Genomic DNA, 17,878 nt, shown 5'->3' on the forward strand with positions numbered 1-17,878 from the left:
TACACCCACCTGTGCACATTCCCTTCACTTCCTCAAAAAATTCAATTCAATTATTCAAGAGTGACCTGCCTTTTACAAATCCTTGCAGAGGCTCCCTGATCAGCACAGAACTTTCTAAATCTTCACTCATTTCATCCGTGTTACGGGCTCTAGAAATTTATCCACAAGTGAGCTAAACCCAACTGGCCCAGGAGTTCCTAGCCTATCCATTTTAGTCCCAACTTTTTAATATTTTTGAACATTTGTCTCTAGTGGTGACTCTTCCATGTCCCTTTCAAGTGCTCCTACAGTCCCAGCGTCATCTTCCTCTGCAAAAACTGAGATCAAATACTTTATAAACAGCTCCACCATCCCCTCGCTCTCATGTACAAGATGGCCTCCTTTATGTCTAGTGGCCCCATCCCTTCTTTTAAATTTCCTTTTTACTCCTACCTATCGATAAAAATCCTAGCTATTCCTTTTATGTTGACTCCCAGTCTGTTTTCTTACATAAGAACATAAGAAATAGGAGTAGGAGTAGGCCTTACGGCCCCTTGAGCCTGCTCCACAATTCAACAAGATCATTGTTGATCTTCAACCTCAACTTCACCTTCCTGCCTGATCCCCATATCCATTAATTCCCCCCGAGTCCAAAAATCTATCGATCTCAGCCTTGAATGTGCTCAATAACTGAGCATCCACAGCCCTCTGGGATAGAGAATTCCAAAGATTCACAACCCCTGAGTGAAGAAATTCCTCCTCATCTCAGTCTTAAATGTCCGACCCCTTATCCTGTGACTATGCCCCCTAGTTCTGGACTCTCCAGTCAGGGGAAACAATCTCTCAGCATCTACCCTGTCAAGCCCCCTCAGAATCTTATATGTTTCAATGAGATCACCTCTCATTCTTCTAAACTCCAGAGAGTATAGGCCCATTCTACTCAATCTCTCTTCATAGGATAACCCTCTTATCCCAGGAATTAATCTAGTGAATCTTCGTTGTACCGCCTCGAAGGCAAGTATATCCTTCCCTAGATAAGGAGACCAAAACTTTACACAGTACTCCAGGTGAGGTCTCACTAAAGCCCTGTATAACTGCAGTAAGACTTCCTTACTCTTGTACTCCAACCCCCTTGCAATAAAGGCCAACATGCCACCTGCTTTCCTAATTGCTTGCTGTACCTGCATGTTAACATTTTGTGTTTCGTGTACGAGGACACCCAAATCTCTCTGAACACCAACATTTAATAGTTTCTCACCATTTAAAAAATATTCTGTTTTTCTGTCCTTCCTACGAAAGTGAATAACCTCACATTTCCCCACATTATACTCCATCTTCCACCTTCTTGCCCACTCACTTAACCTGTCTATATCCCTTTGCAGACTCTTTGTGTCCTCCTCACAGCTTACTTTCCCACCCAGCTTTGTATCATCAGCAAACTTGAATACATTGCACTTGGTCCCTTCATCTAAGTCATTAATATAGATTGTAAATAGTTGAGGCCCAAACACCAATCCTTGCGCTACCCCACTAGTTACAGCCTGAAAATGACCCGTTAATCCCTACTCTCTGTTTTCTGTCCTTTAACCAATCCTCTATCCATGCTAATATATTACCCCCAACCCCATAAGCCCTTATCTTGTGTGACAACCTTTTATGTGGCACCTTATCGAATGCTTTTTGAGAATCCAACTGGTTCCCCTTTATCTACCCTGTTAGTTACATCCTCAAAAAACTCTAATAAATTTGTCAAACATGATTTCCCTTTTCTAAAACCATGTTGTCTCTGCCTAATCATATTATGATTTTCTAAGTACCCTGTTACCACTTCCTCTCATCCCAGGAATGAATCTAGTGAACCTTTGTTGCACCGCCTCTAAGGCAGGTATATCCTTCCTTAGATAAGGAGACCAAAACTGTACACAGATCTTACCCCCCTTAGCCTTCCCAAACACTCTTATTGCTTCCATTCTGTACTGATTATAGCTCTCAATTTTCTTCTATATTAGCCTAGATTAGGCCTACTCCTCTCCACTACTGGCGTACTCTGGCTGCAGTATACACGATTTACAGGATGCACTGCAGCAACTCACCAAAGTCAATTCGACAGAATCTCCCGGCCCCATGACCGGGAAGGACACAGCAGCAGCATTAGGGGAACACGGTCATAGCCAAGTCACACATATCCATCCTGATTTGGACATACATCATCTTCATCGCCATTGGATCAAAATCCCGGAATTCCTAACCTAACAACATTGTGGGAGCACCATCAACCCAAGGACTGCAGCAGTTTAAGGGGATAGCCCGCGAACACTTTTTCAGAGTAACTTGGGAAAGGAAGAAAATGCGGCCTTGCCAGCATCACCCACATCCCGGGAACAAGTAAAAGGCCCCTAAGATATGGAAAGGGGCTACAGAAATTGGGAATGTTTACACTGGGGAAAAGCCTCCAGGGTGATCTTATTGAGGTATGAAAAATTTGAAGGAGTTTAAATTAACTGAAACCTAATCACGATCACAAAATCTGCAACAACACGGACTGCAGCGGTTCAAGAAGGCGGCTCACCACCACCTTCTCGAGGGCAATTAGGGATGGGCAATAAATGCCGGCCTTGCCAGCGACGCCCACAACCCGTGAACGAATAAAAAAAAAACAAGTGCAAAGTAGGAAAGACTTGCATTTATATCGTGCCTTCCATGACCTCAGGACGTCCCAAGGCTCTTCACAGCCAATGAAGGACTTTTGAAGTGTGGTCACTGTTGTAATGTAGGAAATGCAGCAGGTCCCACAAACAGCAATGTGATAATGACCAGATAATCTGTTTTAGTGATGGTTGATGGATAAATATTGACCAGGACACCGAGGAGAATTCATAGAATCATAGAATCATAGAACGGTCCACAGCACAGAAGTAGGCCATTCGGCCCGTCAAGTCCGTGCTGGTTCCCTTACTCTTTTTTGAATAGTGCCTTGGGATCTTTTATGTACACCTGAGAGGGCAGATGTCTCATCTGAAAGACAGCACCTCCGATAGTGCAGCACTCCCTCAGTACTGCACTGGAATGGCAGCCTAGAATTTGTGCTCAAGTCTCTGGAGTGGAACTTGAACCACTGAAGTTGGTACAGACTTGAGCTCAGAAAGGGAAATATGACCAGAATGGTTTACGTGGCGGTCAGTGAATATAGAACAGACTGCCCAGGAAGCCAGTGGAAGCAGGAAGTGTTAGCACATTTAAGAGAAGATTAAATCGACATTTGGCAGAGAAAATGATCAAGGGATATCAGAAATAGACAGCGTAGGGTGGTTTTCCCAGATAAATGGGCAAAACCAGCCAGATACTGGGGTGGAGATCTCCACCTAATTAATGCCATATCCTATTTCCCAGCCCTAAGTGTGAAAAGCACGAGAAGAACCTGCCAGTCTACCTGATCCATGGAACCGAGGTTAAATGATCTCAAACCAAGTCTACCTGCCTTTTAATGAAGGTCTCAGTGTGTTCTATTCCACTATGCTCTGAACTCTGCTGCCTGCTTGCTGCTTTTTCTAGCTCTCAATGTGTTGCAAAGGCTCATTATAAGTTCATAACTGCCAGCCCCATTCAAAAGTAACAGGCTGTCATATTCATAACTGCACCAACTATGAGGTCTGTATATGCTTGAAAATCGTGTGTTAGATAACCTCTGAAGCCTGTTACTCGAGATATGACAACAAACTTTGCATGTAATGAAATAGATTGTTGCTGCAGGTGGGTGTTTAAAGTCTCGTGTATTTTTCCTAAAGTGACAGAAAAACAATACATTTGTCACATCCAATATAGTGATGTTTTGTGCACCCATCCAGGGACCGTGCTATTGGAAGACAGAGAGTACGGATAATCGGCACGTACTCGAATTGGAAGGAAGTGACTAGTGAGGCTCGATTTTAGCACCCGCGATCGGGTGCGTTCCTGGCGGGGGAGCTACGAAAATCGGGGATTCCCGGGGTGGGTCGGGAGCCCGGCTCCAACTCGCCCCATTTCCGGGTTCCCCAGTGACACGCTGACATGCGCACGCAGCCCCCGCATGTGGGACTCCCGCCGTCAATTAAAGCCAGCGGGGTGCCACTTAAGGTATTTATCTAGGTATTTCAGGTCGTTTACAGACCTGATTAATGTGATATTTTAGGAGGGTTGGGATTTTGCAAACAACTGGGACTGTTTCCCGTACTGGGGGAAGCACTCCCAGTTCAAATGGATGTGTTGCAACCTCCAGCCTGTGGCAGCTGCAAAGGTCCATTTGACAGGTTGCAGGGGGAGACCCTCACTCATTGCAGGAGGCCACTCTGTCACTTTGGACAAAATTTGGCCTCCACCACCGTCCTCCTAACAATAAAATTCACCAACTTGCACACTTACCCCGGGGTCCAGAGACATGTACCTACCTTGCGGACCCCCTCAAATGTGCATCTTCCAGATGGGGGCCGCCGTAGCTGCAGTCATGACCTCCTCGGAGGGCGAACAGCATCACCAGCCTCGCCGGCCACGCCGTCCACCTCTGACACGTGGAGCTCCACAACACAGTGCTGTGACACATCCACCTGCACAGCAGGAGGGAGGGCAACCGCAGAGAGAGATGCGTCGCAGAGTGCACTACCTTCGCCACAGGGTCCACAGACCGAGGCTCAGCTTCCTGGACCTCTCTGAGCAGCAGTGCACACGGAGGCTCAGAGTCACTCGACATGTAGCCGTGGACATCTGCAGCCTCCTTCATGCCGAGCTGATCCCGGCTGGCCCGAGCAGCATCTTCTTACCTGTCGCTGTCAAAGTCACCACTGCCCTCAACAACTTCTCCTCCGCATCCTTCCAGAGTGCCACCGGGGACATCGCCGACGTCTCTCAGTCGTCTGCACAAAAGAGCCCTGCAAATACACCTGCACCCACTCTGCAGTGACACAATGGGTGGCATCAGTGGTGGGTCCTCATAGTGATACCCAGGAAAGGACATTATTGCACAAACCAGACAAGATTTGCAAAGACATGGCAGTAGTGGTGACAATATAATATGTAATGTGAGTTGATCAGAAATTAAATATAAGTAAAAACCATGACATACCCTCAAACACCCTTATGCATCCCCTTCATGCTCATGACACGTTTGCCTTACGCTGCCTACTGCACATATGTGATGCATGCCCTGTGGCTGCAGCACAGGTAGTGGCAGGTTGAGTGAGGCTGACTGTGAAAGAGATGCATGAGAGGGTGAGTATGAGATAGAGCCATGAGATTGTATGAGGATTGGGTTGAGTGGTAGTGGCGGGATGAGTACTGGCGAGGTGAGTAAGTGCAGGTAAGATGAGGATGAGGTTTGAGTGGGTGTGAGGTGTGATGTGACAGAGTAGTGTTGGCAGTGCAGAAGGAGATGTGGGGTGGGGGCGGTGATGTGGCAGACGGAGTTTAGGGGAATGAGTAAGTGTACTCACTTTGGATGACCTGGTTAGGTCATTGCAGCGCCTCCTGCACTGTATGCAAGTGGGCGATATGTTGGTGGTGCTGGTGACCTCCTCTGCCACCTCGAGCCAGGCCTTCTTGGTGGCAGAGGCAGGCCGCTTCCTCCCGCCCATCGGGAGGGAAGATCTCTGTCCTACCCCTCCTCCTCACCCCATCCAATAAGAGCTGGAGTGAGGCATCATTAACCTGGGAGCAGCCTTCCCCCTGGGCTGCTCCATGCTGTAATTTTTCCTATTTCTTGCAGCATCAGTCAGTGGAGGACTGCCCCTTTAAATAGAGCTCCTCCAGCTGACAGACCTTACTGTGCATGCGCAGCCCGCCCGACGCACATCCAATATTTCACACTCCTCCTCCTTAACTACAATGTCTACACTAGTATTCATTAAGAACCTTACCAACATCTTCTGCCTCCACACATAGGTTACCTTTTTGGTCTCTAATAGACCCTACTCTTTTTTTAGTTATCCTCTTGCTCTTAATGTATTTATAAAACATCTTTTGGTTTGCCTTGATTTTACTTGCCAATATTTTTTCATGCCCTCTTTTTGATTTCCGAATTTCCTTTTTAATTTCACCCCTGCACTTTCTATACTCTTCTAGGCTTTCTGTAATATTGAGTTCTCGGTGTCTTATATAAGCTTCCCTTTTTTGCCTTATCTTACCCTGTATGCTCCTTGTCATCCGGGGGTTCTAGATTTGGTAGTCCCACCCTTTTTCTTTGTGGGAACATGTTTACTCTGAACCCCTTGAATCTCCCCCTTGAATCCCTCCCACTGCTCCGACACTGATTTACCTTCAAGTAGCTGTTTCCAGTCCATTTTTGCTAAATCATTTCTCAGCTTAGTAAAATTGACCTTTCCCCAATTGAGAACTTTTACTCCTGTTCTATCTTTGTCCTTTTCCATAACTATGCTAAAACTAACTGAATACAGCAAAGGCTATGGGCCCCGACAACATCCCAGCTGTAGTGCTGAAGACTTGTGCTCCAGAACTGGCTGCGTCTCTAGCCAACCTGTTCCAGTACAGCGACAACACTGGCATCTACCCGACAATGTGGAAAATTGCCCAGGTATGTCCTGTCCACAAAAAGCAAGACAAATCCAATCCGGCCAATTACCGCCCTATCAGTCTACTCTCAATCATCAGCAAAGTGATGGAAGGTGTCATTGACAGTGCTATCAAGCGGCACTTACTCACCAATAACCTGCTCACCGATGCTCAGTTTGGGTTCCGGCAGGACCACTCGGCTCCAGACCTCATTACAGCCTTGGTCCAAAAGATGGACAAAAGAGCTGAATTCCAGATGCGAGGTGAGAGTGACTGCCCTTGACATCAAGGCAGCATTTGACCGAGTGTGGCACCAAGGAGCCCTAGTAAAATTGAAGTCAAAGGGAATCAGGGGGAAAAATCTCCAGTGGCTGGAGTCATACCTAGCACAAAGGAAGATGGTAGTGGTTGTTGGAGGCCAATCATCTCAGCCCCGGGGCATTGCTGCAGGAGTTCCTCAGGGCAGTGTCCTAGGCCCAACCATTTTCAGCTGCTTCATCAATGACCTTCCCTCCATCATAAGGTCAGAAATGGGGATGTTCGCTGATGATTGCACAGTGTTCAGTTCCATTCGCAACCCATCAAATAATGAAGCAGCCCGAGCCCGGGTGCAGCAAGACCTGGACAACATCCAAGCTTGGGCTGATAAGTGGCAAGTAACATTCGCGCCAGATAAGTGCCATGCAATGACCATCTCCAACAAGAGAGAGTCTAACTACCTCCCTTTGACATTCAACGGCATTACCATCGCCGAATCCCCCACCATCAACATCCTGGGGGTCACCATTGACCAGAAACTTAACTGGACCAGCCATATAAATACTGTGGTTACAAGAGCAGGTCAGAGGCTGGGTATCCTGTGGCGAGTGACTCACCTCCTGACTCCCCAAAGCCTTTCCACCATCGACAAGGCACAAGTCAGGAGTGTAATGGAATACTCTCCACTTGCTTGGATGAGTGCAGCTCCAACAAGACTCAAGAAGCTCGACACCATCCAAGATAAAGCGGCCCGCTTGATTGGCACCCCATCCACCACCTTAAACATTCACTCCCTTCACCACCGGCGCACTGTGGCTGCAGTGTGTACCATCCACAGGATGCACTGCAGCAACTCGCTAAGGCTTCTTTGACAGCACCTCCCAAACCCACGACCTCTACCACCTAGAAGGACAAGAGCAGCAGGCACATGGGAACAACACCACCTGCACGTTCCCCTCCAAGTCACATACCATCCCGACTTGGAAATATATCGCCGTTCCTTCATCGTCGCTGGGTCAAAATCCTGGAACTCCCTACCTAACAGCACTGTGGGAGAACCGTCACCACACGGACTGCAGCGGTTCAAGAAGGCGGCTCACCACCACCTTCTCAAGGGCAATTAGGGATGGGCAATAAATGCCGGCCTCGCCAGCGATGCCCACATCCCATGAACGAATAAAAAAAATTATGATCATTACCACCAAAATGCTCTCCCACTGATACTCCTTCCACCTGCCCTGCTTCATTCCCTAAAACTAAATCCAGAACTGCCCCCTCTCTTGTTGGGCTTGCTTCATACTCCTGAATGCAATTTAAGAATTTTGTGTTCTCTATACCCTTCACACAGTTTGTATCCCAGTTAATATTAGGGTAGTTGAAATCCTCTACTGTTTTTGCACTTCTCAGAAAGTTGCTCTTCTATCTCCCTCTGACTGTTTGGGGGTCTATAGTACATTCCCAGTCGTGAGACTGCCCCTTTTTTGTTCCTTAGCTCAACCCATATGGCCTCATTGGATGATCATTCAAACATATCATCCTTCCTCACAGCTATAATTGTTGAGTTGAGGTCGAAGATCAGCCATGATCTTATTGGATGGTGGAGCAGGCTTGAGGCGCCATATGACCTACTCCTGAACCTATTTCTCACGTTCTTAGGAAACACTTCTTCACACAAAGGGTTATAGAAGTGTGGAACTGTCTCCCACAAAAAGCAGTAGATGCTAGCTCAATTAATAATTTTAAATCTGAGATCGATAGATTTTTGCTAGCCAAGGGTATTAAGGGATGTGGAGCCAAGGCGGGTAAATGGAGCGAGGGTCCAGATCAGCCATGATCTAATTTAATGACAGAACAGACTCGAGGGGCTGAATGGCCTACTCCTGTTCCTATGGAACAGGGGCTTCTTCACTATAGAAACATAGACCTTGGGAGGATCTGATTGACATCTTTAAAATGATGAAGGGAATAGATTCTGTTTGGGTGGATAGGATATTTGAGCTAGACAGGGAGTGCAGGGTAAGGGGGCATTAATACCAAATGAGTAAACATAAACTTGGGCTGGATGCCAGGAAGTCCTTCTTTTCACAGTGTCATTAATCTCCTTCCCTCCTCCTGTGGCTAAGTGTAGCACCCAGCTGAGATTAGCTAATTCAGTATGGACCAGGATCAAATCTGGGAATTCTGTTTGGCATCGATCAGTGCCGTGCTGGACAGTGCCTTGATCCACACAATCCATCAAATTGTACTACACTGAGAAATGAATAGAATAGAAACAATCTCCTTGAAATCATTTAAATCAATGTTTATTATTCATTCGAGACACCCCAGGATTATCTTTAACAAATAGACATATATGTGCTCCGAAGGAAATGAATAAGAAAGCCAAAGCAAGTAGAGACAAAGATGGTATTCATTCGTTTTAAAATTTCTATCACAATTCACAATTAAGAGCGCTCGCTCTTTATTCTAAAGGCGCAATTATATTGACACATTTGCATTGATGACAAGTGGTTTTGTGTGCATATCCCTCTGGGAAAATGCAGTATTCTATTCTTCTAATGGTAATATTTACAGACATTGTAATTGCATTCACATTCTTGGAATAGGATGTACTCCATGAGCATCATTTGGCCATCTTTACAATTGGCTTGTGCAGTCATTTTTGTGAATTTCTTTGGCACGCAGCAGCCACAGTGTGTTTCGATCTTGTCTGTCACCCTATTATACCTATCAATTAGAAACAGCAGCATCAGTCATTTCATACAGAAGAAAGAGACATTCAAAATTTCACCTTTGCTGCACATATTTTGGTTTTCCTGGGATTGACTGAACAGTTCTTAATGGGGAAAAGAGATCATAAGGATGAGTGATTCTGCAAAGCTGTATACCACTTCCAAATTTTGTGCTCAAAAGCACCTGAATTGTGCTCCACCTGACCTGGCCCAGGCTCTATTTCCAGGTTCAGGTTATCTGCACAGCCCAGCACTGCCCCAGTGCAGGCCTAACTGAGAGGCCTGCAGTAACAGAAATGGCTGCCGGCTTCAAGGCTTTCTGACTGCTGACGTCTTGCTGACAAAAAAGGTATTTTCATTTTTGAGCCCTGTCTCAGATCATCCGATCTGAGGGTCTTGGGTGCAAGCATTATAGAATCATAGAACGATACAGCACAGAAGGAGGCCATTCAGCCCATCCTGCCTGTGCCGGCTCTTTGAAAGAGCTAGCTCTTAGGCATTAAGGGTCACTAACCTTGGGCACTGCTCTGTTTGGGCCTCTGTCAAGTGGAGACCCAGGAAATAAAATGGGGCAGGAGTTGCGGTGATGTCTGTGTCCTGTACAATCTATCTCTATGCTCAATGGGACTCTCGATGGAACTCTCTCCCACAAAAAGCAGTAGATGCTAGCTCAATTAATAATTTTAAATCTGTGATCGATAGATTTTTGCTAGCCAAGGGTATTAAGGGATATGGAGCCAAGGCGGGTAAATGGAGTTAGGGTAAATGATCAGCCATGATCTCATTGAATGGCGGAACAGACTCGAGGGGCTGAATGGCCTACTCCTGTTCCTGTAACAGGGGCTTTTAAGCACAAGCACACCCCCCGGCCCAAACCACTGGATGAAGGAGTGCAGAGTAGAGGGGGCAGAGACCCATTGCTACAGGTTTCCAGATCTCTGTTTTGTGCCCAACAAATCAATATTCCCTGGGCACAAAGCAGAGGAAAATCAACCTTCTAATGTTTAACAATCTAATTGGAATAAAGAGGGAAGAGCTACAAGAAAAACAAGAAAATTGCCAACAAAACATGAAGATGTACTTTCAGCCATCCTCTCTAGGTACTACTGCTGTAATTTGCCTGCAAAGTACCATGTTTGTGATTTGACTCTGGGCTGATTTTGTTGCTTTATATAATTCAATGGTTGTCTTCCATAAATTACTCAAAAATATTTGTGTACCTTTTATATGAAAATGGTTAGAGATGTTAAAAAAATAACCAGTGGCTACTTTCACTTAACTGCTGTCAAGCCTGTACAGACCTCCTCACAGGGGCTGACCAGCACATGCAAAGTGACAACTCACACACATACAAATGGGCCTGATTTACATTTGTATGAGTGTGAGCAGATCACTTTACAAATGTGCTATTGGACCCACTTCATGCTGTGTGCACAGCTTTTCTAAAATCCAGCACAGGGAAACAGGACTTAATCAATTCGGTATTACATCGAGTTATATTGAAACTACAGGCCATTCGGCTCAACTGGTGTGTGCCAGTATTTATGCTCCACACGAGCCTCCTCGTTCCCTACTGCATCTAACCCTATCAACATACCCTTCTATTCCTTTCTCCCTTATGTGTTTGTCTAGCTTCCGTTTAAATACATGCTATTTGCCTCAACTACTCCTTGTGGTAGTGAGTTCCACATTCTCACCACTCTCTGGGTAAAGAAGTTTCTCCTGAATTCTCTATTGGATTTATTAGCGACTATTTTATATTTATGACCTCTAGTTTTGGACTCCCCCACATGTGGAAATATTTTCTCTACCCTATCAAACCCTATCATTATCTTAAAGACCTCTATCAGGTCACCCCTCAGTCTTCTCTTTTCTACAGAAAAAAAGTCCCAGCCTTTTCAGCCTTTCCTGATAAGGATATCCTTTCAATTCTGGTATCATCCTTGTGAATCTTTTTTGCATCCTCTCCAGTGCCTCTATGTCCTTTTTATAATATGGAGACCAGAACTGTGCACAGTACTCCAAGTGTGGTCTAACCAAGATTCTATACAAGTTTAACATAACTTCTATGCTTTTCAAGTCTATCCCTCTAGAAATAAACCCCAGTGCTTGATTTACCTTTTTTATGGCCTTATTAACCTGCGTCGCTATTTTTAGTGATTTGTATATCTGTACCCCCAGATCCCTTTGCTCCTCTACCCCATCTAGACTCTTATTATCCGAACAGTAAGTGATCCCCTTATTCTTCCTATCAAAATGCACCACCTCACACTTATCTATATTGAAATTCATCCATTCTGCAAGTTTATTAATGTCTTCTTGCATTTGGTACATTCTTCCTATGTATTAACTATACCCCCCAATTTTGTGTCGTCCACAAATTTTGAAATTATACTTCTGATTCCCGAATCAAAATTGTTTATGTAAATTGTGAACAACAGTGGTCCCAGCACTGATCCCTGTGGAACATCACTTCCCACCATTTGCCAGTCTGAGTAGCTACCCTTAACCCTACTCTCTGTTTTCTGTTTTGTAGCCAACTTGCTATATTCATTTCTCAAAACTACTGGGCAGTCACTCCCAAAACCATACCGCCTGGTTCAGAACCAGACAGTTGGTTGGCCTGGGATGACTGCTTGAAAAACAAAGCCATTCTATCTGGGATGTGTGGGTCTGACAAGCCTTAAATTAAAACCAAATAGCACTTTAATACCACAAAGCCAGCAGAAGATGTACGAATGGAGGAGGTTTTAATTGTGATGCTAAGTAACCAGAATGTCCCATATGTGTGTTTTTTTCCTCAAATGGAGCACTATCATGTATCATCAAATAGCTCTACATCAAACTGATCTTTAAAATACAGCAAGGGAGCAATGCCGAAGGTGAAATATAATTGGAAATGCAACACTATATCAGATTTTCCAAGTCTTTATCCTGATATCTAAACTCCTTGAGGCCAAGTTTCCTGTTGTCCTCCTCGCTATTAGGAATGTGGAAGGGGGCTCTTCCCCACCTCTTAGTTGAGCCTCGACTCTGGCCAAGTTCCTAGAGTCAGGGGCCGGGACCATTTACGGCGTGGCTGAGTGCCTGACCCTGATAGTGGTGAGGGTGGGAGAGGTGGGAAATTGTTGCTTCCCTTTGCTGCAGCACAGGCTGGTTTGCCCGCTAAAGAAATTGAGAGCGTTTTAAAAGTTGCAAGTTTTCAATTATTCTGGTTTCTCTAATGTAAATCGATTCCTCTGCAATCAGTTGCACGAAGGAAACTGGGATTAAAATTTAACCAGCCCCCCTTTCCAAGGCCCCAAACAGCGCTGGATGTCAGGTGTCCTTTGCACACACCACTGCTAGGCCACAAATTACATATTTCCCTCATCTACATATCATGAAAATATGTACGTGGGCGTATTATGTGACCAGCCCTCTTTCTGGGGGAATTTTTGATGGGCAGGAAAAGAGTGGGGACTTGCCATTAGATGGTCCCAGCCCACTTTGCACTCCCAACTGCCCAGATTACACTGCTTTTGCAGCAAAAATTCAGGCTCCTTATCCGTGACATTCTTCAGATTCATCACTCTGGATTAATCAGAGCTTTGACTGGAGTATTAGAGGGAGTGGCTCTCTTTAAATACAAAGAACTCAACTTATTAACATCTTTCAATCAACATAGAGCTTCCATAGATTAGAATTCAATTCAGTTCTTTGGAGGCAGTTAAATCCACTGTCTGAGTTAACTGAAGTATTTAACTCATTAATAAATATTTGTTGGGTTGTTTAGAAGGAAGAAAAATGAACTTGCATTTATTACAATGCCTTTCATGTCCTAAGTTATTCCAAAGTGCTTCACAACCAATAAGTTACTAATTGAAGTGAATCACTGTCATGCATGTAAACACAGCAGCCAATTTTTGCACAGCAAGGTCCCACAAGCATGATGAAGAAGAAGGTGATGAGGAATGGGTCACACAGCAGTCCTTGGAGCATGATCCTGCCCCACGTTTCACTGCCTCAACGCTTACAGTGTCACTCCCTGCGGCACATGATACTTCACTCCCAGGAACCAGCTCAGATACCTTCAGCTAGGTGGAGGGTGGAATTTAAAATCGGCCCAGATTTTGGTGGAGCAGGGCATCTCACGGTGTACCCTGTTAGTTAGACTTGTTTGTGCATTTTTAGGTCTTAACATTTTTTGCCCACCAAGTTGTTGGAAGTGCGAACTGATACTGGGGTGTGCAGCGAGGGTAACAGGGCATCTAGGACCTCGGTGAACAACGGGACAGTGTGTCTCCTTAAGGATCGAGAAATAAACAGGATGGACTGAGAAGGATGGAGAATTAGAGCGGGTGAATTCAATGTCAAATCAGGTACAGAAAGAGAAATAAAGAGAGGGAAGGAAAGATTGGATTAAGAGAGAGAAAAAAAGAGACAGAAAGGAAAAGGAAGAAAAAACAAATAAATTTGACTTTGTTAAAATCTTCAACAATAATTCACAACCTGAAGGAATGAGACTCGACACTTTAATTGCTCACTTTCTGGGCCAGAGAGGTTGATTGGCAGTCATTAACAATTATCATGTCATTAAAAGGGTACTTACACTATTAATTACTGAACTTTCTGTGGCGAGTTTAATGGACAATTAATGTGCAATTCAGCAACTTCATAAAAATCACTGGTTGGTTAATGGCGAGATGCCGTTTTCGCGAAGCTAACGGCCGAGCAGCACGAATCGTCCAGCAACTTGTGGCAATTCGCAATTGATGGGGTATAATTTTTCAATGGATTTGCACTTTAATAATGGCGTGCGTCATTCACACGCCGTTACTTTTTCAGCAAAATCTGAGCCATTGTGTTTAGTGAGGATGTGGCACTGGGTGACTCACAGAGCATGAGGGAACTGGAGGAGTGGGAAATGGATGGGCCACCTTCCTAGCAGACAATGAGGAGGAGACTGCCCCGGGCTTCAGAGTCGTGGGACCCAGAACTCCTGGGTACTCACCTGAGAAGAATTTTCCCAGAGCTTCTCCTGCTCCGCTGCCATAACTTTGGTGGCAACATTGTTATGCGTGAGTAAGCGGGATTTCTGCCAAACTTCTGTTGAAGTTACAGCATCAGAGTGGCAGAAGCTCTGAGGAGATTGACCCTCTATGTTATATACTCCAGCACTGCTTGACTGTTTTAAACTGCACTGCTGTGTTAACACTGTTACTTTAATGAGAGTTGATATCACTCGAGCAAAGATTCCTTACATGCTTTCTGAATTACAACGCCCTTTGCAACGATTGAGAATGACTTCTACTTCGCAATCATCCTTCCTCAGTGCGACCGTGTCTGCAATAATTGTACACACAGCTGTGAATGGAAATTAGGAAATTGTAAAATAAATATCTTAAGGAATACTTTAACGACGTTCAGGCACTGATTAAAATATCTAAAAATACAGGGCTAGGAATAGGGCCATGTAGTGTCCATTGTATGGGCGCTATGCGGGCTCCTGAGGTCCCAAAATGGCGTCCGGGATGCGCAGACAGGCTTCTAGCATTACGTGCGCCGGACAACATCTTGGTAAAGGGGTTCGCGCAGACACAGATAACGAACGCCGGCAGCATGTAAAGTGAGGAGAATATGTGTTAGATCAGTGTGCAATGCTGATTTAAAGAGATAGATACTATTTTGGCATTCAATGCTCCAGCCAATGCATTGTCTTAACCTTGACCAGCTGAACATGTCGGAGACGGCCTGGAGGACACCCCCACCTGCACTATTTAAAGGGACCATGCAGGATTTACAGATTAGTTGCTGGATTAGTACTTCTGGCTGCTGATGCACTGGTGACTGTTTTTGGACATCTTGTATACTTGAATACTACGACAAGGAGACATAGCCGAACATTTAGAGCCAGGAATTGCAGGAGTGAAGTTAGGAAACATTTACACACACAAAGGGTGGGAGACATTTGAAACGCTCTTCTGCAAGCGGCAATTGATGTTAGCTCAATTGTTAACTTTAAATCTGTGTTTGATGGATTTTTGTTAACCAAAGGTATTAAGGGATATGGGGCTAATGCGGGTAAATGGAGTTAGGTCACAGATCAACTGTGATCTGATTGAATGGCAGAACAGGCTCGAGGGGCTAAATGCCACTGCCATTGCTGCCTTTTCTGCACCACCTCCTCTTGCAAGAAAGCGGGACATGAGTCAGTCAGTGTCCTGCAGGATGTTTGGGTGATGTGCCTGTCATGGTTGAATAGCGTGTGTGGCCTGTGAGTTGTGAGTGTCTGGCTTGCAACAGTGGTAATGTGTGAGGGCGAGAGGAAGCATCTGATTGGAAGAGTTGAGCACTGATTGAAAGAGTTTGTTGGTAGGTGGGTGACGAGGGTGTAGTGCGAGGAGCAGTGGATGTGGCTAGTGGTGCAGTTGGTAGGAGATGCCACTTGGCAGTTGACCTCTCTCTCTTTGACCACTTGTGTCAAAGTATTGAACTTCTTCCTGCACTGCATCCATGTTCATGATGCTGTGCGCCTGACATTGACTTCATCCCCTACTGCCTCCCACTGCCTCTTGAGCATATGTCTGGATGTCCCTCCTTCTGTCCACCTCTTGCACCAAGGCTTCTAGTGCATCAGCAGAGAACCTTGGTGCACGCTCTCTCACAGACCTGGTACCAACTCAGATCGACAGATTGGTGAGGTCTGCTTTGCAAATTGGAGGATGTGCGATTTAGTGGTGCGCAACCTTTATTCAATGTTTTAATGTAACTCATCAGTTTGTAAACATAGGGACGGGAGCTGCATCTGTGTTTTACTTTTGCGATGTCTGATCTCTGTCAAGACTCCGTGCGGACCCACATCTTATATTTTGCACCTAAGAGGTGGAGGCTGCCTTTAAGAGGTGCGAGCAACTCACGCGATATCTGGGTCCTACTGCTGGTGAGAAGCACAAAGCTACTGAGAACATCGCAGACAGGCCTGGCTGCTGCGCGACAATCAGGTAAATGACCAGGCAGCAGGAATCTCACGTGCTGCCCGCATCGGAACCACCAGGCATGGGCTAATCGCGCACTGCATTTAATCCACACATATTCTTAACAATTATTACATTTCATCAATTTATTCATAGGGACCACTTTACGTTCAGTAATTTGAGTTTCTGGGTGGAACTTCCAACTTTAGCGAGGGTGTAAATTGGGTGGGAGCCGATCGGTTGGCAGCTCTATACCCTGGGCAATTCTCCTTTCCATTGAAGTCAAATCAGGGAGCGGCTGATCCGCTGCCGCCCGTTTTATGTCCTCGCTCTAGTTGAGTGTTCCGCCCCCTGTTTGCACTTTTTAAACCTCTGTCCTCAGATGATACGTGGGGGGAAGTTCCACCTTCATCGCTTGAATGGTAATCTGGGGCAGCATTTCGCCTGGCCATGGTAGAACCCACCCAACTTAACAGATAAAGTGAGAGCCAGAGTTACATCAAACCTTTCACATCACAAGAATGGTCATTGAAACATTTCCTGATTTGTGTGAAGAAACTCACAGGTAACAGGTGAAAATTCCTTTTAAATGACAAAAAAAACCCAAAATCACGTACTGTTGCAGTCATATATTTTGCAGCATCCATTCGCATCATATCCTATTGGTATCTGCAAACAAACACAAGTATTTAAGTTCCAGTAACCCCCACGTAATGCTTCACGAGAGATGTTCTCAGCTTTAACCAGGATGCACTCTTGTGGCTATCCCTTCCACTTGAATCCGAGATAAGTCTGACATTTAAATTGTATAATTTAAGTGTTTCCAGATGGTTCTACTTGTGTTTCATTATGAGGTAAAAGTAGGTAAATTTTTTTTTATTCGTTAATGGGATGTGGGCGTCGCTGGCGAGGCCAGCATTTATTGCCCATCCCTAATTGCCCTTGAGAAGGTGGTGGTGAGCCGCCTTCTTGAACCGCTGCAGTCCGTGTGGTGAAGGTTCTCCCACAGTGCTGTTAGGAAGGGAGTTCCAGGATTTTGACCCAGCGACGATGAAGGAACGGCGATATATTTCCAAGTCGGGATGGTGTGTGACTTGGAGGGGAACGTGCAGGTGGTGTTGTTCCCATGTGCCTGCTGCTCTTGTCCTTCGAGGTGGTAGAGGTCGCGGGTTTGTGAGGTGCTGTCGAAGAAGCCTTGGCGAGTTGCTGCAGTGCATCCTGTAGATGGTACACACTGCAGCCACAGTGCGCCGGTGGTGAAGGGAGTGAATGTTTAGGGTGGTGGATGGGGTGCCAATCAAGCGGGCTGCTTTATCTTGGATGGTGTCGAGCTTCTTAAGTGTTGTTGGAGCTGCACTCATCCAAGCAAGTGGACAGCATTCCATCACACTCTTTAACTTGTGCCTTGTCGATGGT

At 45.5% G+C, this 17,878-nt stretch overlaps 1 protein-coding gene across 1 annotated transcript in view; it reads right to left on the reverse strand.

Annotated features, from left to right (window-relative positions):
• Nucleotides 1–9,091: 9,091 nt before the first annotated feature.
• LOC137328114 (intestinal mucin-like protein) overlaps nucleotides 9,092–17,878 on the reverse strand; it is a 63,906-nt gene continuing 55,119 nt past the window's right edge. The window contains exons 27-29 of the mRNA XM_067994294.1: nucleotides 17,080–17,131; nucleotides 14,750–14,852; nucleotides 9,092–9,501 (exon numbers count right to left, since the gene is read on the reverse strand). Of these exons, the coding sequence (XP_067850395.1) occupies nucleotides 9,330–9,501; nucleotides 14,750–14,852; nucleotides 17,080–17,131 (327 nt within the window). The 3' untranslated portion in view covers nucleotides 9,092–9,329. The remainder of the gene's footprint in view (nucleotides 9,502–14,749; nucleotides 14,853–17,079; nucleotides 17,132–17,878) is intronic.

The sequence above is a fragment of the Heptranchias perlo genome, chromosome 12, assembly GCF_035084215.1.
Source record: "Heptranchias perlo isolate sHepPer1 chromosome 12, sHepPer1.hap1, whole genome shotgun sequence".
Classification (NCBI taxonomy): domain Eukaryota; kingdom Metazoa; phylum Chordata; class Chondrichthyes; order Hexanchiformes; family Hexanchidae; genus Heptranchias; species Heptranchias perlo.